Source organism: Malus domestica, chromosome 11 (assembly GCF_042453785.1).
Source record: "Malus domestica chromosome 11, GDT2T_hap1".
NCBI classification, from domain to species: domain Eukaryota; kingdom Viridiplantae; phylum Streptophyta; class Magnoliopsida; order Rosales; family Rosaceae; genus Malus; species Malus domestica.
The window spans coordinates 27,669,426-27,690,083 of NC_091671.1; the positions used below are offsets into that span (position 1 = coordinate 27,669,426).

General features: G+C 40.0%; 3 protein-coding genes across 3 annotated transcripts; 2 read left to right on the top strand and 1 right to left on the bottom strand.

Moving 5' to 3' along the window:
- Positions 1–465: 465 nt before the first annotated feature.
- On the top strand, positions 466–7,567 carry LOC103448430 (zinc transporter 11). Its single transcript, XM_070808474.1, has 2 exons — positions 466–900; positions 6,973–7,567. The coding sequence occupies exons 1-2, from the start codon at positions 466–468 to the stop codon at positions 7,483–7,485; spliced, it is 948 nt and encodes a 315-aa protein (XP_070664575.1). The 3' UTR covers positions 7,486–7,567.
- A 97-nt stretch (positions 7,568–7,664) lies between these two features.
- On the bottom strand, positions 7,665–11,619 carry LOC103413176 (uncharacterized). The gene is made up of 6 exons (XM_008351664.4): positions 10,981–11,619; positions 9,890–10,232; positions 8,734–8,818; positions 8,504–8,590; positions 8,135–8,377; positions 7,665–8,051 (listed from the first exon to the last, which is right to left on the bottom strand). Exons 1-6 carry the CDS (start codon positions 11,142–11,144, stop codon positions 7,975–7,977), a joined length of 999 nt encoding a protein of 332 aa, XP_008349886.2. The 5' UTR covers positions 11,145–11,619; the 3' UTR covers positions 7,665–7,974.
- Positions 11,620–12,606: 987 nt separating this feature from the next.
- Positions 12,607–14,807, top strand: LOC103448432 (uncharacterized). The gene is made up of 4 exons (XM_008387698.4): positions 12,607–12,968; positions 13,234–13,429; positions 13,508–14,281; positions 14,486–14,807. The coding sequence occupies exons 1-4, from the start codon at positions 12,811–12,813 to the stop codon at positions 14,675–14,677; spliced, it is 1,320 nt and encodes a 439-aa protein (XP_008385920.3). The 5' UTR covers positions 12,607–12,810; the 3' UTR covers positions 14,678–14,807.
- The last annotated feature ends 5,851 nt before the right edge of the window (positions 14,808–20,658 follow it).

The following is a 20,658-nucleotide window of genomic DNA, read 5'->3' on the forward strand; positions in this document are numbered from 1 at the left end:
AATAATCATACTCCTTAATCAATAACAAAAACTAAAATGAAAATGTTCACACACACAGGGTGTGTGCTCATCTAGTAGTATAAGTAACCATAACCTAAAAGTTACCAATTGTTTTCTATTTTTTCTCCTTGCTTTCTCGTCTTTGATTTGTTACCCAACTGCACCAATCAGAGCCCGATTAGGTGCCAACGTAGTTTTCATCTATGAAATTTTGTCAAACAAGGAACAGATTTTCCTAAATTATTTATATGACCTTAGACAGTAAGATTGCATGCTTCTATTTGGTCAGACCAAAAATGCTTTTAAAAACAGGGAAAAGAAAACAAAATGCTTTAAATCAATTTCAGTCTAGTCACTGATTATTGTTTTTTACTACTCGTACGAATATAGTGAAGGTAAACTCCAAAACACCAGTTGTATAATAACACATCCAAACCTTCAACCTTTTTCATGCACCAGTACAACATGGCTGGCTACAATCTTCTCAAGCTTTCTCTCTTCCTCTTCCTCACCCTCTCCACCTTGGCCTACAGCAGCGACGACGGTGATGAAACCAACAAGAACAACCACGCTCGCAGCCTTCACTCTAAGCCTCTAATGCTCGTAAAGATATGGTGCATGGTTTTGGTTTTTGTTGGGACATTTGCAGCCGGAATGTCTCCCTACTTCTTAAAGTGGAACGAGGGGTTTCTGGTTCTAGGAACGCAGTTTGCCGGCGGTATTTTTCTTGGAACTGCTCTCATGCACTTTCTCAGTGATTCAAACAAGACTTTCGAAAGCTTGACTGAGAAGGAATACCCTTTTGCATATATGATGGCGAGCCTGGGGTTCTTGATCACCATGCTTGGGGATTCTGTGGTTTCATATGTGTATGCTAAGCAGAAGGACAGTGACCCTGAAGTTCAAAGTAGGTGCTAATTCATGATATGTGCTCTTGCTAAGCACTGTTATAGGCTGTGAACCTTTTGCTAACCATTTTGTTTTCAGTTCTTTCGATTCGGTGAAGATTCTGATTTTACGATTTTCTTGTTATGTTACAGGAAAGGCCGTTCAAAAGGTGAGATACGTAGGTTTTCTATTATCTGAGTAGAGTATACAAGTTACTAACTTACTAGCAGAAATATGGTATATTGCCATATATTCAATATGCTATGTTTTTCAATTGAATAAAACTGAACCGGTATATAACTTTATCGGTGGTCCTAATTCATGACTTTGGAAATTGCTTCTTAAAGAAAAAACACTCTACAACAACAACAACAACAAAGCCTTTTCCCACTAAGTGGGGTCGGCTATATGAATCCTAGAACGCCATTGCGCTCGGTTTTGTGTCATGTCCTCCGTTAGATCCAAGTACTCAAGTCTTTTCCTAGGGTCTCTTCCAAAGTTTTCCTAGGTCTTCCTCTACCCCTTCGGCCCTAAACCTCTGTCCCGTAGTCACATTTTCGAACCGGAGCGTCAGTAGGCCTTCTTTGCACATGTCCAAACCACCGGAACCGATTTTCTTTCATATTTCCTTCAATTTTGGCTACTCCTACTTTACCTCGGATATCCTCATTCCCAATCTTATCCTTTCTCGTGTGCCCATACATCCCACGAAGCATCCTCATCTCCGCTACACCCATTTTGTGTACGTGTTGATGCTTCACCGCCCAACATTCTGTGCCATACAACATCGCGGCCTTATTGCCGTCCTATAAAATTTTCCCTTGAGCTTCAGTGGCCTACGACGGTCACACAACACGCCGGATGCACTCTTACACTTCATCCATCAAGCTTGTATTCTATGGTTGAGATCTCCATCTAAGTCTCCGTTCTCTTGCAAGATAGATCCTAGGTAGCGAAAACAGTCATTTTTTGTGATCTTCGCTAGATTGCTCCGGTCATTAGTGTGGATAAGTATATAAATGGATAGAGATAGGAAAGCAAACACAAGATGTACGTGGTTCACCCAGATTGGTTACGTCCACGGAATAGAGGAGTTCTCATTAATTGTGAAGGGTTTACACAAGTACATAGGTTCAAGCTCTCCTTTAGTGAGTACAAGTGAATGATTTAGTACAAATGACATTAGGAAATATTGTGGGAGAATGATCTCGTAACCACGAAACTTCTAAGTACCGGAGTGTGGTATCGTCTTGACTTGCCTTATCTGTCTCATAGGTAGATGTGGCATCTTCTCTGGAAGTACTCTTCCTCCATCCAGGGGTGGTATCTGTAACTGGTGGAGATGCACAAGGTAATGTATCAATTTCACTTGAAGCTTACTTGTAGTTTCAGGCTTGGTCAAGCGCGATACAAACCATGTAGTAGGAGTCCCCCAAGTCGCCGAGCTAGGGGATCTGCTGAAAGAGGTGACAGACAAGGTAAGCAATCAGAGCTCCGGCTGATTGTTCACATTCTCCCTATCTTGCAGGCAGCATGAAGGATAAAGAGAAGAAAAATGAGAAGAGATGATATGGGATACTTTTGCTTTTGAAGAAGTAACTTTCCACAGGCTTATTCTTGAACTGGGCTGGAGGGTTTTCTGGTTTCCTCCAGAGTATAAGGCCGACTGAAGAATTTGAGGGTCAAAACAAGTCCATCAAATCTAGAGTACGTTCGACCCTGCTGATATGGGATACTTTTTCTTTTGACAGAGTAGTGGATGTATCGGCACGTGTGCTGTTACGCTCGTCTCCACATGCTTCCTTGTATCCTTCTCACTTGCCCTATCTGTTCCTCAGGCAGATGCGGTATCTTCCCTGGAAGCATAAGATGTTGAAGATGAGTACTCGAGAGCAATGCCAGGTAAGTAATCAGGTAAGGGGTTCCAGGCAGTCAGTTCCTGGCTGGAAGCTTGATTCCAAGTGCTGACTGATTGCTCTCTTTCTCCTTGTCTTGCAGGTAAGAACAAGGCCAAAGGAAAAGACAGGAAAAAGCATGATATGGGATACTCTTGCTTTTAACCCTGATGATATGAGATATTCTTGCTCTAGTATAGCTTGTTTACAGAGGTGTTATCGGGGGGAAAGAAAGCTGAATATTTCGAAAGGCTTCGTTGGGAGTGCCCTCTCAGATAAGAGGAAGGGTTGAGCATTTTTGCAGGTCTGCCTGTCCGTTGGGGATGGAGGTCGACATATATAGGAGTCTCCCTAACATCAAGTAATAATGCTATTCATTTACCCTGCTTGGTCATAGCACGGTAGTGGGAGCTGCCAGCTTCACATGTTTTAACTCTGTCAGAGCACTTTGAAAAAGTGGTCTGTGGTATCTGGAAAGCTGATGTTGCGTGTGAAGATTACAGACAAGCTTTATCCAAGGAGATCCAGCTCTTGAAGTTGGGGAAGTGGTGCCTCTTCGGTTTTTGAACAAGCAATCCTGTCGGGGATCTGGCTCTCGAGATTCGGAGAACGATGCCTCTTCGATTTTTGAGAAAGCAACTTGCTGGGGGTCTGGCTCTCGAGATTTGGAGAGCGGTGTCTCTTCGATTTTTGAGAAAGTAATCATGTTGGGAGTCTGGCTCTCGAGATTCGGAGGGCGGTGCCTCTTCGATTTTGGAGCAAGCAATCTTGTTGGGAGTGTTTTCTCGAATGTGAGTAAAGGTTGGGCATGTTTGCTAGTCTACCTTGCCACGAAGCACAGAGGTTGACACACAGGGACTTTCCAATTATCCAGCAGTAGTACTGTTCCTTTACCCTCTCTTCGATTTTTGAGAAAGTAATCATGTTGGGAGTCTGGCTCTCGAGATTCGGAGGGCGGTGCCTCTTCGATTTTGGAGCAAGCAATCTTGTTGGGAGTGTTTTCTCGAATGTGAGTAAAGGTTGGGCATGTTTGCTAGTCTACCTTGCCACGAAGCACAGAGGTTGACACACAGGGATTTTCCAATTATCCAGCAGTGGTGCTGTTCCTTTACCCTCTCTTCGATTTTTGAGAAAGTAATCATGTTGGGAGTCTGGCTCTCGAGATTCGGAGGACGGTGCCTCTTCGATTTTGGAGCAAGCAATCTTGTTGGGAGTGTTTTCTCGAATGTGAGTAAAGGTTGGGCATGTTTACTAGTCTACCTTGCCACGAAGCACAGAGGTTGACACACCGGGACTTTCCAATTATCCAGCAGTGGTACTGTTCCTTTACCCTTGTGGGTAATAATATGGTAGCTAGACCTTCAAAATTTATGTGTTTAAACTTTGTTAGTGTTGTTTCTTTGCTATTCTTTTACCCTTCTTGGTCAGAGCGATGTAGTGGGAGCTGCAAGCTTCACGTGTCTCAACTTTGTCAGAGAACTTTGGCAAAGTTATCTGTGGTACCCATGAGCTACTATTGCGTGTGGGAAGTGGGTGATTGAACAGTACGATTCATGTGCTTTCTACTTCGCCAGAAATCTTCGACAGAATGCCCATAATTTCCGCAAAGCTGAGTGTGCGTGTGACAGGTGCTGACAAGGCTGGAAAAGTAGGTGCCTCTTCGATTTCTGAGATCGGCCCTCGTGGTCTCTGAGCAGCCCAGCTTTTGAGAAAGCAAGCCTCTTCGATTTCTGAGATCGGCCTTCGTGGTCTTTGAGCAGCCCAGCTTTTGAGAAAGCAAACACCTCTTCGATTTCTGAGATCGACCCTCGTGGTCTCTGAGCAGCCCAGCTTTTGAGAAAGCAAACGCCTCTTCGATTTCTGAGCAGGCGCCTCTTCGATTTCTGAAGCTTCGTCGAGTGCAGATTTTTATAGGGGCTGACATTAAGTTCCAAAGCACACTTGAATATCCACCAGTAGAAGCTCCATTCTTGCACTTCTAAGATCTTGATTTGTCCGACCTCTTCTATCTTCAACACCTTTGAAAATGTCTGGCCACTCCGACCGTCGTTTTGACTTGAACCTTGTTGAAGAGGCAGCCCCGCCTTCTCCAGACAACATATGGCGCCCATCCTTCGTCTCCCCTACTGGTCCTCTTACCGTTGGGGATTCCGTGATGAAGAATGATATGACCGCTGCGGTAGTGGCCAGGAACCTTCTCACTCCCAAAGATAACAGACTACTTTCCAAACGGTCTGATGAGTTGGCTGTTAAGGATTCTCTGGCTCTCAGTGTTCAGTGTGCAGGTTCTGTGTCTAATATGGCCCAACGCCTATTTGCTCGAACCCGCCAAGTTGAATCATTGGCGGCTGAAGTGATGAGTCTCAAACAGGAGATTAGAGGGCTCAAGCATGAGAATAAACAGTTGCACCGGCTCGCACATGACTATGCTACAAACATGAAGAGGAAGCTTGACCAGATGAAGGAATCTGATGGTCAGGTTTTACTTGATCATCAGAGATTTGTGGGTTTGTTCCAAAGGCATTTATTGCCTTCGTCTTCTGGGGCTGTACCGCGTAATGAAGCTCCAAATGATCAACCTCTGATGCCTCCTCCTTCTAGGGTTCTGTCCAGTACTGAGGCTCCGAATGATCCCCCTCCGGTGCCTTCTCTTTCTGGGGCTCTACCGACTGCTGAGACTTCTCCTAAGCAACCTTTGTGAAGGCTCCCTCTTGTTTGTTTATTTTGACTCAAGTATATGTACATATTTGTAACTTATCGGGGATATCAATAAATAAGCTTTCCTTCATTTCAACGTATTGTGTTAAATACACCAAAGCCTTCTTCGCTAAGTTCTTTGAATTTTCTTTTGTTGAAGCTTGTATGTTGAAGCTTTGTGAGTGGAGCATGTAGGTTGAGGTAGTGTTCCCTTAATTTCCCGAGTGAGGAAAACTTCTCGGTTGGAGACTTGGAAAATCCAAGTCACTGAGTGGGATCGGCTATATGAATCTTAGAACGCCATTGTGTTCTGTCCTGTGTCATGTCCTCCGTTAGATCCAAGTACTCTAAGTCTTTTCTTAGGGTCTCTTCCAAAGTTTTCCTAGGTCTTCCTCTACCCCTTCGGCCCTGAACCTCTGTCTCATAGTCGCATCTTCTAATCGGAGCGTCAGTATGCCTTCTTTGCACATGTCCAAACCACCGTAACCGATTTTCTCTCATCTTTCCTTCAATTTTGGCTACTCCTACTTTACCCCGGATATCCTCATTCCTAATCTTATCCTTTCTCGTGTGCCCACACATCCAACGAAGCATCCTCATCTCCGCTACACCCATTTTGTGTACGTGTTGATGCTTCACCGCCCAACATTCTGTGCCATACAGCATCGTCGGCCTTATTGCCGTCCTATAAAATTTTCCCTTGAGCTTCAGTGGCATACGGCGGTCACACAACACGCCGGATGCACTCTTCCACTTCATCCACCCAGCTTGTATTCTATGGTTGAGATCTCCATCTAATTCTCCGTTCTTTTGCAAGATAGATCCTAGGTAACGAAAACGGTCGCTCTTTGGTATTTCTTGATCTCCGATCCTCACCCCTAACTCGTTTTGGCCTCCATTTGCACTGAACTTGCACTCCATATATTCTGTCTTTGATCGGCTTAGGCGAAGACCTTTAGATTCCAACACTTCTCTCCAAAGGTTAAGCTTTGCATTTACCCATTCCTGAGTTTCATCTATCAACACTATATCGTCTGCGAAAAGCATACACCAAGGAATATCATCTTGAATATGTCCTGTTAACTCATCCATTACCAACACAAAAAGGTAAGGACTTAAGGATGAACCTTGATGTAATCCTACAGTTATGGGAAAGCTTTCGGTTTGTCCTTCATGAGTTCTTACGGCAGTCTCATACATATCCTGTATAGCTTGGATATATGCTACTCGTACTCCTTTCTTCTCTAAAATCCTATAAAGACCATGAAAGAAAAAACACTCTCTGTTTAGAAATATTTAATAAATATGCAAGTGCTCTTTTTAGCAAAGTATTTAACTTTTTTTTCCCAAACATGATCATAAACGCTTTGGGCATGCTTTTCAAAAGCACTTTCAAACGGACCTCAATCTCAAGACGCAACATAACATGTTAGATTGTCTAGTGATTCCAAAACTGAGAGAATATTTTATGTAATGTATGCTTTGACTGCAGGGCCATGATGTTCATGGTGACCACCCTGCAACAGTTGGTTCAGTTGGGGATAGCATCTTGTTGATCGTAGCCTTGTGTTTCCACTCTTTCTTTGAGGGTATCGCAATCGGAGTTGCCAGCACGAAAGCTGAAGCTTGGAAGGCTCTGTGGACAGTCAGTCTGCACAAAATCTTTGCAGCCATTGCCATGGCCATTGCTCTCCTCCGAATGATTCCAGACCGTCCCTTCTTATCATGCACAGCATATGCTTTTCTGTTTGCCATTTCCAGTCCAATTGGTATCGGAGTTGGGATCACGATAGATGCCACAACTCAAGGTAGAACGGCAGATTGGATCTCTGCCATATCGATAGGTCTGGCATGCGGCGTGTTCATATATGTATCCATAAACCATCTGCTTTCAAAGGGTTATACAGTTCACAAGGCAGTCTCTGTTGACACTCCCCACTACAAGTTTTTGGCTGTGTTGTTTGGAATCGGAGTAGTATCAGTTGTCATGATCTGGGACACTTGATATAATCGTGCCAAGGAGTCTGTCGTTCAAGTAGTTATCCGCATTCTTCATGTACTCAATGTCCGTTTGATTCTACCCTCAATATCGCTTGTAAAAATGTAAAAATAAAAATAATGCTAAATATTGACAATGACTAAATTTCGGGACCAAACAGCGTAATTTAAAAGGTTAGCGACAAATTCATGAGAAAAATTGGCATATATATGCAGTACAAACAATCAATGCAGAGTTTAATCAGACAAATCATGATAATCAACTCCAAAGTATAAACACCATTTGAAAAACTTCACCGTAAACAAACAGAATGACATAATTCCAGAAAGGAGAAACTCCAACGGTTGCAAAAACTTCTCCTTTTAACACCTGCTTTACTAGATTTCAAGGTGGTACAGCTGTTAAGCACTCTACCATCGCATAGTAAAAATTGTCTCGTCTAAACCTCTAAAATTTGCTCAAATGCAAAGACGTCAGACAAGTCATCCCCGGTGCTCAAAGTTCTGCGTGGTAAACTCTCCCAAGGCAAGCTGTTACAATAAAAGGCCCTGCCAAATCCCCCAAAAGACAGCCTGCGAAAAAAAAGAGAAAAATTATATAAATGTATAGACGATGCACTTACCAATAGATATAGACAAATTAGAAAGTCACTTACCAATCCACTGGCCAGATGAAGGGCGGATGAGTGAGGCACCAATACCTGCCCCAATGGAAGCAAAAACTAGTGATGCACCACACCGGAGAGTAGTAACTGTAACCTTCTTCCCAAGAATCTTGCCTTGTTCTGCCGTATCAATGTCATCAACCTCTTCTCTAGACTTTATCGTATGAGAAAAATATCGGTAGATTTCAATGCCAACTTGGATGAGCCACGACGCTGCCACACCTAGAAAGTGCCCTGAGTAAACAAATAAACATACATGAAAGGCACAGTGAGACTGAAAGCTCAACCAACCAACAATAAAGAGACCACACAATTTGTTTTTCTTTCAATTTCAATAGAATACATGAATTAGAATATTACCTCTGATAGTTGTTTTGCTAACACTGAAGAAGAAAACTAAAGTAGGCAATCTTCTTCCAGCTTTCCTCGTGGCGGACTTAGGAACATCTGTAAATTTTGTATGTCAGTAACTCGCATATTTTGAAGAAGCAAAACACATAGTTAGCTAAATTTATCACATTTACACACTTGTTTTTTGAACCTATTCTTCTCAAACAGAACTAGATTTAAATTTTATGGAAAGAAAGTACCTTTGAGAAGTTTCCATGCCATTCTCTCTGAAACATAATGGACACAAATTCGTTCCAGAATCCGTCTAGTGGTTACAACAGTAGTCTGCAATGGATGCAAAAAGTAACTCAACTGGAAGATGCAAAGCTTTGTTGCGTACAAGAATAAGTTTCAATCCTGAGAAGTGCAAAACTTTCTATGCTGTTTATTTAAGTAATTACAGTTGAGAAAAAAAAAAATAACCCTACAACTGCTTCAGGTGAAAGCTGTATTGTGTGTTGTGCGGGGTGGGAGGGAGAGGGAGCAACTATGTGTTGATGTGACAATTTAGTCACACCTAACTATTTGGTTTCAGTAAAGTTCAATTAGAGGACCGGAACTCATGATGTTTTGATTTAGTAAATGGCAGAAATTATTCTGTGCTAAAAAGTAAATACAGAAGGTAAAAGAAACGAAAATGTGAATGCGAAGAAGCAAATCAACTGGGTGCTGATTTGACAACTAACAGACATCTCCATCACATTTTCAGAACTATATTATTTTGTTATCAAATTGATTCTCAAAATAAAAGTGATTAGTGGTACACACTTGCATCTGGTCTATAAACCAGCAGAACTACACACATCAACAAGAGAAAAAAATCTAAAGACATAATTCTGTAAATTTTTATCTACCTAAAAGATCCATAAACTTCAAACAACTCTCGTGGCTACTTATTATATATGGTGCATACAAGCAGCACATACTGATTTACAAGTACAAAAAAATATTGAAAATAAGCACCTAATTCTGTAACGTGTAATCCACCTTCAAAGATCCATAAACTGCTAAAACTGTTGTGGCTGCTTATGATGCGTAGTACATACTGATTAATAAGTACAATTATTTCAGAAATTATCAAGCCTTCACAGGATATTATAATTTCCAAATGAGGTATCTTCATTCAAATGAGTCCTTCGCGGATGAAACCTTTGAGTCAAACTATCTGAGGCATATCCTAGTCTGGTGTTATGACCAACAAAGTGTAAAAAAATATCATTACAGTTTTTAAGCCCAAAAAACACTGTTCAGATACACCATGGAACCAACGGAACTTATTTGAGGACATTGTGTATGATCGGAATTTCATTAAACTAAATTCAAAATAGAAACAAGAATTCAGGCAAAACAACTCACCTCACGAATAATTTGCACTACTGATTTTTTAAGAGGAACAACATAATCTACAGGTTGCACTTCTTCAGTGTCCGACAGGAAGTCATCATCATCCTCTTCCAAGTTTGTACGAGGCTCCAGAAGAGGTAAAAAGAACATTAAAAATGACCTCAGGGATGTCATAGTTAGAGTCCTCCATTCAAAAGCTGAGAATAGAGGCTTTAACTCAATTTTGTATTCCTTGGTACTGTAATTCAGAGAATCACTCTGAAAGATTCGTTGAGATGCACTTCGTAAATTAGAAACATAATCTTCGGACCATGCTGTCCCAGCATCACAATAGGCAACCGGTACCCTAAAATTACTGTTTCATAGCACTAAAAAGTTAGTACATAGTCAAACGCCGGCTGACAACAAAGAATATGAGGTATCTTCATTCCTCAAAGATATAAAGAGATAAGATTGACAAGGGCAAGTACAAAAAGGGAAATATTATACGACCATTTGATTTCAAGTGTATGCAGCAAGCTCAAGAAAGAATATAAGGACCGAAACAACTGAAGATAAAACCCAATGGCGCCAAAGTTTTGGTGTCCTGATATCAAGATTTTGCATTACCTACATCGGAATAACAATCCCGAATATAATTTTTCTTCAGCTTCAACCATATAAGATTCCAACAATGCACTATACCCCAGAAAGTTATTAATCAAATCAAACACAATCAACCAAAACCATATAGGCCACCCCTATAACTTTGATAGGTTTAGAACTTCCCTGAAATGTTCAACCGGAAAAACAGCCTAAGTGAGCCTTTATCCGCACTCAAACTTGTTCACATCCTATAGTTTATCCCTAAATCAATATGAAACCTACCCTAAATCGAGTTTCGGGGTATGATAAAATTCCAAACACTGACCATACAACAAACGCCATGTATACTAATGGGTAATTAACAAAATAATCAACCCACCAATTTCCGATTCTCAAATATAAATGCAGCGATAAGCGATACCACTCACTTATATCATATCTACATCTCAATTAAACTCCATATCAAATAATTATAAAAGGAATTTAGGGAGAGACACAGAGAGAGATGGAGAGAGTACCCAAATAGTGCCTTATAAGCATATGGAGCACCTGCTGCGACAGACGCAGCAGCGGCAGAAGCGGCGGCTTTGGCTGAGAAATACCCAGCAGAGTGTAACGCTTGGACTGTACTAGGACTTGGGTTTTTCCTCAACAGATCTAGGATTATTGCTATTCCCGCCATTGTTATACCCTCTGAAGCAAAACCCAATCCGACCCCACAAACACCCTCAAACCAAAACTATCACAATAAATCCAAACACGGGTTTTTACACTTTCTGGCTCTAATCTTGCCGGAAAAATTACCGGGTTATATAACGCACGAGATTAAGAAACCCAAAAGATGGGATTTTTATATAGCAGAGAAGGTGATAGAGAGAAGAGGGACAGAGAAGGACAGAGTGTTTTGTTTGGAGCAGAGAGAGAGAGAGAGAGAGTCGGTGTTTTTACTGACCAATCACCTAGCTACCCTATACTTGACCAAAAAACAAACAAGCCACCCTGTCATTTCACTTTTAGTTGGGGTTTGGGCTCTCAAAAGTATAAGGTTGGGTCGAACCAGAACCCCCCACTTACATCGGGTTCAGCTTAAGCCTAGACTAGCTATGGGGTAGGATTTTTCGCCAAATACGACTGGTTACACCACCGACAATCGGAATGAATCCGTTTGGTTTGGTTTGGTATTTTAGTTTTACTTTTCTTAACAAATTTAGGATTTTTTGATAAATCTAGGACTATTGTATTTCCTCTATTAACTAACAAGGCTCTTTGCTTGCGGGGTCGGATGAAGAGGAAGATGTAAACGTTTATCGTACGCAGTTTTATTCTTGTGTTGCAAACAGACTGTTCTCATGATTCGAACTTGTGATTTTTTGGTTACAAATGAGCAAAATTTCTTGTTGCTACAGTTAATTCTTAAATCAAAAGCTCCCAATCACCATAAAATGAAACCTATCAAATAAAAATAAAAAGGTTCTTATACGTTTTTTTAGCTTTATTTCAACCAATCGTTTCACAAATTTATTAGAACCAAAAGTATTCCGTCCGACTGCTATCTCCAATTATCAACTTGCTAGAAGCTAAATTGACTCATCTAAATGCAAAAGCATGAGAGGTAAAGGGCATGTGTATCAGTTAAAAAAAAATGCGAGTCGCTTCCAAAAAAAAAAGCTTTAATGTTTTGAGATCCACGAGATGTGTGCAATGAAATATAAAATAAATAAGACACAATATTTATGAGGTTTGACAAGTGTTACCTAATATTAGTATTTTATTTTATTATATGAAATAAGAAGAATACAAAATAACTTACATTATTTTCTCTCCTCTCTAAGTTTGGTAACTCGTTGATATTTTTCACCTGCTTCTCTTCTGTCTTTTCTTTTTTCCGTTCGATTTCTTTCTTTCCTCTCTTTCGCTTAGATGATTGTTTCATAAATAAAGTGTTTTTTAACCTAACAAACATATCATACCACTTTCCTTGATCACGTTGTAAATGTATGAATCATACTTGGTTGCTTACATTTACAATGAACATTCACTATTTACAACACTAAAAACATTATAAAATCGAACACACCTCATAGCCAAACCGAAATTAAACCAAACCGATTGTTTTATACCGGATCATGTCACCTCAAAATATCAGTATGCATCGAAAACCTTGTATCAAAACAAGCACACGTGCGAATGTGCGATACATTCGAAAGCGCGCCAACTTCCTCGAAATCGGGCAAAATTCCCAATTTCTTCAAATTTCCAACCCCAAACCAAAATCGAAATTAGGGATTAATTAGTAGGGTTCAAATTCAGAAGGGGGTTTCCTCAAATGTTCAATTGATCTCAGAAAGATGAATCTGGGGGACCTGAACAAGGTGTGGGAAATCAAAACTCTGAAAAGAAAGGATCGGGAAGATGAAGCCAGGAAGATTCTCGAGAAAATTGCCATACAGGTCCAGCCCATTATGCGCAATCACAGATGGCGCGTCAAGATCCTCTCTGAATTCTGGTACTTCTTTCCTTGGTCGTTATTTTCTGTTTGGTTGCTGAGAAAATGATTGCAACCTAGGCAGTGCAATGTTTGGATTCCGAGAAAGTGTTTTGATTTGTTTATTGGGTATGTGTTTACTGCTTTTTGAATTTACAGCGATGATATGGAGTCGGAGTGACGTTTTTGAAATTTTCACAAATGAAGTTTTTATTTTTTTGTATGTCCAAAATGTTGATTCTTTTTGTGGGCATCAAGTGATGTAAATTATTTGATGATGATACAGCCCGAACAACCCTCGTCTTCTGGGGTTGAACGTGAACCGTGGCGTGCACGTGAAGCTGAGGCTGCGTAGGCCGAACAGGGATACGGATTTTTATCCCTTTGATCAAGTTCTTGACACAATGCTTCACGAGCTTTGTCACAATGTTCATGGCCCTCACGATGCCAAGTTCTACAAGCTATGGGATGAACTTCGAAAGGTGTTCTATGTTGGCCTTTCGTTAGTTTTAGCTTTTATATAGACGTGTTGCCTTTTTTGAATCTTTGTGTCTGTACAGGAATGTGAGGAGCTGATGGCTAAGGGAATAACTGGCAGTGGAGAGGGGTTTGATCTTCCAGGGAAACGTTTGGGTTTTTCACGTCCGCCTCCTCTTTCTTCTCTCCGGAAAACTGCACTTGCTGCTGCAGAAAAGAGAGTCCTTTTGGGATCCCTGATGTCATCTGGACCTAAGCGTCTTGGTGGTGATAACAGTATTATGTCAGCACTTAGTCCGGTGCAAGCTGCTGCAATGGCTGCAGAGAGGAGATGGCAGGACGATATCTGGTGTGGATCGGTGTCTTTTGAAGCTTCAAAGGATGGAGAATGCAGCTCTGATAAATCAGATAAATCAGAGGACTATGAAAATATAAGGCCAAATGCTGGAAGCTCAATGTCCCACAGTGGTGCAAAAGCACATTCTTCAGATAAATTATTGGGGACTCACAGTGGTGCGAAAGCACCTTCCTCAGATAAACTATTGGGGAAAAGAAGTCGTGAACTAAATACCAATAGTCGTTTGCAATCTTCCAAATACAATTTAGGATACCAATTTGTAGATTTATCGAGGGATGACTCAATATCTGAGTCCATGATCGATTGTGACATCACACCGCAAAAGAGAAGTCGGGAATCAGAAAACAGTTCAATGTTTCATTCCAATCATAATTCTAGATCTAGTGTAGAGGATATGTTGGGCGTTTCATCTTCTGGCTCCATGTCTAATAATGAAGGAACACATAACCCAGAAGCAACTGCTCTTTGGCAGTGTGGAACGTGCACTTTATTGAATCCCGTAAGTGTTTCTATTTCTAATTCATAGCGCATCTCCAATTATCTTAATTTCAGTCTCATTTAATCAAATTGTATCCTTTTGAGTTTCTCAAAAGAATGATATTACCGATTGTTTCTAATGTTGCAAATTTCATCTATACACTTAATGTTACAAACTTGAAATGTACTTGTTTTGCATGTGTGAATGATGGGTGGAACAATGCAGCCGTTAGCTCCAATATGCGAGGTTTGTAACACAATGAAACCAAAGGATGTTGGTTCAAATTATAAAGTCTGGTCCTGTAGATTCTGCACTTTGGAAAACTGTGTGAAGTTAGAGAAATGCTCAGCCTGCGATGAGTGGAGATATTCACATGGCGCACCAATAGCAAGCCACGCACCAAATCTGGGCACTTGAGTGGCACTGCAGTGTAGTTTTTGAATTCAACTTTTTGTTAACTTTGCCTTTTGGTGTTGCCATTTAAGTTGGTAAATTGTCAAGTGTTGGATATTTTCTTATTCGGTAAGACTATTTGCATCGTTGTGGATTTTGGTTTATGTGCAGAATAACTTCTGAACTGACTACATATTGTGAAGAAGGTGAATTCACCTGCTGAAAAAAATGTGGATTAAAGGTAAAAAGTAGTGATAGATTAGTTCTTTGTGTAATGACAATGATATGATATGTCTGCCAGTAGCTTGCAAACAGCTATGCTTTTCAGTTTTCGTGGCACATTCGATATGATACTATGTCCACGGTAGGAAGAGATTGTGTATACGATTCCTTTGTTCCTGTTTTGTTGTATCAACGGCTAACTTTACTGCCTTATCTGAAACATGTAACATCTGTCTAGGTTGATGTCTGTTCTCACCTGAATTCTAATTTGTATAAAAAGGAAAGACACGATGATAGGTATTCGGGACAATCTTTATTACTGCTAGTCATATTTTTCTGTACGAGTGACACCGTTCTTCTTGGTCCTCTTTTTGTGTTAGGTTACCCATATATATATAAAAAGGTCGTACCCAGTGCACAAGGCTCCCGCTTTACGCAGGGTTTGGGAGAGGTGAATGTCGGCTAGCCTTACCCCCATTTATGAAGAGGTTGTTACCCATATATATATATATAATTGAGTTTGCTTTGTCAAGAGCATTTTGTGAGTCAAATATCTCCCTAGTATCACCTGAGCTGAAGATGGTAACTTTTGATACAAGGTTTTACGAGCTAGCCTTGTCTGTGATTTTAGTCGGAGAAACCATTCCTGTCTGTCTGCTAAACCCTCGTTTGTGAGAGTGATGGGTGCCGAGATCCAGTTCAATGTGGTACCGTTTGGTACGTGGGACGGGACGGGAAGAGCCGTTCCGTCCCACGTTTGGTGCGCCTAAAAACTGTGGAACGGGTTGCCTCATGGGATAAAATTTTGTTGATTTTTCGTTCCACCTCTTCCCCCTGGAACGACCCGTTCCACATCTGTGGAACACAAATTTATAACATTTTATGACAATTTCTCCTTATCTTTTTCAATATTACATCATCCGTTCCGGCCTATTCCGTCCCGTTCCGTCTCGTCTGCGTACCAAACGGTACCATATGCACTGGAAAAGAAGATTGTTCTTTGCTGGCCCTTTGGCAGAAAATAATTTGATTTTACTCAAAATGGTCTTCGAGATTGACAATACTTCATCAGTTTGGTCTTTGATAATGACAATCGATAGAAGTGGTCCTTAGGTTTTTACACTGTAAATCAATTTGGTTATTTCGTAAAAAGTCTTTCAATATTCTTGTTAAATCGTCATGTAAATGATTATGTGACTACCTTTGTAAAGGTATTTTTGGTAAACCAACCCTTCACTTGAGTGGCACCTCATTAGTCATTGGCTTTTATTGTGTAGTCTTTGAAGTTATGAAGCTATTTGGTGTTGCCATTTAAATTGTTACATATTTCGTTATATTTTTGTCGTTTCCATCGAATTGAAAGAGAGAGTCAGAGAACAATATTGTAAAGCGCAATCAAATCCATTGACTAATTTAAGCTTATTGCCTACATTTTTACCAAATTTCAAATGCGTGTACTAATTAATGTTGGGTAGCAAGTGGACCACATGTCACATCACATGTTCTCTAATGTTTAAAACTTTGGTAAATTATGTAATATTGTAGACCCATGTTGCCAAACTAAAAATACTCAATTACTCATCCACAATGGGTAGGAGGATGTCAAACGACTCAAACCTCTTTGTCGCTAGATTTCGTGGAACGGAGATGAGCGAATCTACCTAGGTCGATAGACCCCCATCTTCATTGGTGAGGATTTTGAATAAAGATGGTTTACCTTGTCCTCCCTCTTAGGTCGGTTTGGTGTGGGGTGGGGATGACGTGTTAGCTTTATTTAGGCAGCGTCTTCTGTATTCCCTATCTCACTGGGTTGTGTTGTGTTGGTCAGGTTGTCTGACTTTCCTTGTTTTTGGTGGTTGTTGCTTTGGAATGTGATGTTCCTTGTTTCAAAAAAAAAAAAAAAAAAACGACTCAAACCTACTCAACTGTTTGATTTAGTTTGTTTTTAATCACAAATAATAAGCTTTATTGAGAGGAAGATAAATTGTTTGAACACGCTGCTTAGTGAGTTGAAAAAGAAGACTATTTACCAAGAAAATATTCTACTTGTAAAATTAAAATGAACCTACATGGTCTTTTGATTCCGCAACAATATTTTTCTTAGAAACAAATTGATTTTTTTTTTGTCAAACGAGAGATTACCACAATTTGAAAATAATAATGCAACAAAACCAAACATGGATCAAATTGATGAAAACAAAATAGAAAAATATAGTTTGTCTCATGCAAGATTATTTTAAGTCTACGTGTCGAGATGGACTCGGTCCTAGTTGTTAATTTAATTAACACTATAACTCTGCTTAATATTGTTTTATTTTAGCAAGTAGCTCTCTACCAAAGTGGTAAAAAAGAATATTGATCTTGCACCACGGTGTGAGTTCGAACCCTATCAATTTATTACTTGACAAAAAAAAATTTATTTTATTCTACCAAAAGATTGCTTAGTTTTAAAGTTACACAATAAAATGTTTTGATAAAAAAAGAAAGCCAAACCACATAATTTTGAATACACTCGATATTAAAAATAGCCTTCTCTGTATTTCAATTCTATCCTATTTTGGGAGATATGTCATCTTGTGACAAAAAAAAAATCATGCGCCTTTCAATTTCGAAACTAACAAACCCCGACATGCTCGAGGCATGCTGGCCGTCACGTGAGGGTGACGTAGTCATGTGCACAGTGCGAAAGCAATAATGATATAAGAAATGCGAATAAATAAAAACCAACTGACTAAAACACTAGATGAGATAAGGTGAAAATGCGATATTAGAAGTGACTACACATAACCAGAGCGTAGGTATCCTAGGTGCAGTCTAGCAAGACGAATACTAATTATACAATACCAAAGATGGTCCTACAATAGTGATAATCTATCAGAGCTACCGTGAATTCCTCGTGAGCCACCAACGAGCACTCCTACCTAAAACCTGGAGGGGCGCAAAACAGAAAGTGTGAGTGGGCAAAAACAAAGTTTTTCAAAATCATTTCATTTATCAAAAGTAGTAACCCCTCGCTGTAAAACCTATATAATTCCCAGAAAATAGCATATACGATTATATCTCAAAATCATATTCAAAAATAGCAATCCACCGAATATATCATGTCAAATCTCATAAAGAAATAAGTAAGCCAGGTGCAATAAATCAATGGAATAGTATGCCAGCCGGAGTCACCTAAAGTGACCTGTACAGTTAGGTCCACAACTTATCAATCAAATTATGCACACGAGTCGGAACCACCTAATGTGGTTTTGTACGACATGCTAGGTGTAAATAAATACACTCAAATGCTACGGTCACGTGAAGACTGTGTGAAGTATTGCAAGTCATCTATGAGTCAGAACTACTTAAAGTGGTATGTATGACAGGCTAGCACCTGCCTTGGATCCAAGGTGAGCGTGTGGTGCGAGAGGTGAACGATCACGTGAAGGTTAGGCCCTATCCTCGGGCAGAGCACTAATACCGGGGTGCAGGATAAATAGCTCAAAATACATCTCAACACTAATATACTTATTACCATCACTACCATCAATATACTCACCTGAAGCTTACCTGAGCGTCCGCAGCATCGAGCAACAATATATATATAACCATACTAATGCACAATTAAACATAAAAAGCATTTGACATGGCATTTCAAAGTATCAAACCATTTAATTAAGTTTTCTGGGAAAAATACCAAGTATATAGATATATACTGAAAACCAAAAGCCCACTCACTGATATGTGAAAGGGTCGTAACCCCTGAGCCTTGCTTGACTGCGCTCGTCCTCAGGATAGGTCTCACCTATATGCAAAACAACTATTTAAACGTTATTTTTAAGCACATAAACAAAACTAGGTAATAACTTCGCATACATTGCTCAATTTGGGTATTTGAATATACCACCATGACTTACTCAACCTTAGGAACATTCCTATATTTTTAGAAAAAAATTCCGACCACTCACGCACCGTCACACGCCGGCTAAGGCACGGCTAGACGCACGGTCCACACGCAGGCACGTGCTTGGCACACTGACGGATTCCCTATTGGCGTTAGGGAATATTCCGTTAAATATTAGAATATGCCGTTAAATATACCTGATGCAGTTAAAATATTCTGTCAAAGTTGACGGAATATTTGCCTTCTTCTCCGGTGAGTCACCGAATTCCTTTGCCGTTGCCGTCTGCGTCACCAGAAACTGGAAAATTTTCAAATCTTCATTTCTTAACAAAAATTCACGAAATTTGCACCAAAATAAAGCTTGGGATTAGAGGAACAAAACCTTACCACTTTTAGGTTTTAAATCCACCGGAAAAACCTACGATAGTCCGGCCACCTTTGCAACTCACTAACTCGAGCTTCCTGATGTCCAAAACACTTTCAATTTCTTCCCTAAGCTTTGCAAATATGTTCTAAGGCTCCCTAGCACCCTAAAACTCAATGAAACCTCCGCGATCACGACGGGGTCACTGTGCACCTTATCGGGGTTTTGTATAACTTGAGTTCTACAAGTTCTACGAGTTCTCACGTCGAACCAAGGATATAAATGAACTCCTGGGCTCACAAGGAACACGAAAACCACCTCCTCGACGTCAATCCGTGCATGCAAAGGTTGGTTGAGGATGATCTGTACAATTGTACGGAAAATGGATGAAAGCCGAGAGAGAATGAGAGAGAGAAAGTTAACGAGAGAGTGCTATGGGTGTGTGTGTGTGGTCTAGCTTGGGCTACCAACCAACAAACAAAAGCTTACTTCCAATTGGGTCCAAAAAGTTAGGAAAAACATGTCATGGTCCAAATCCTTAGCCCGTTTACACACACACAACCACTAAACGCTCAAGGGCATAACCGTCACTTCACAATATCAAGGATAAAATAATAAGAACATTCGGGACAGGTTGTGACAGAAACTCTTATTCTCTGTATATCTTTTGTATATTAGGCTTATATTCAATTCCTGATGTAAAAAACGCAGTAGGCAATGCAATGAACAATGGTTTATCAAAAGCACCATGATTTTCAAACGAAACTATACCTAAGAAATTAGGCGCAACTTCACCTTCACTTCTTCTTCAAGCCATTGACGTGGATTTCTAGGTTTAGCTTCACAGTTTGACGTCGTTCAAGCTTCTTTTTCCGTGAAATCCATTTCAATTAAACCCTAAGCCATACTAGAGGTCCATGGCAACCTTAATTTGGATTGAAATGACAAACTTAATCCATCCACATGATAGTCATGTGAGTTTGTTTAACGGTAGATTAACAAAAGTTTAGGTTTGAAATTCAATTGCTAACGGGACTCACTATCAGAGTTTAATTAACAACTTTTTCACCACGATAGTTACAATGGAAATATTGCGTCACAACATGAGCAACAATATATTTTTGACCATATATTTAATTGTCCGTATAACTAATTATAACTATTGCAACTGAATTGTTGAATTCCATCCCCACTCTTTTTATTTTTTTATTTTTTAACAAACTATATTATCTAAGAAGGTTGTAGCTGGACTAAACATCACACTAAGCTAGTCATAATAATGTGATTTAACTTTACATTTGACTAGAATCAAATATAAAACTTCTCATTTACAAATAAAAAAAAAAAAAAACATTAAACCGTAATGCTCATCCCCACTCTTATCGCTACCAACAAAATGCGTCTCCACTAAAGTAGGCCTGCCAATGAATAGCTCCGCCCCAATGGTGTTTTAAGCTGCAACGCAACAATTGTTTTATCGTAGTAAATAATCCAACCCACCCATCTTCTCCTCCTCCTACCTTCCACCATTTC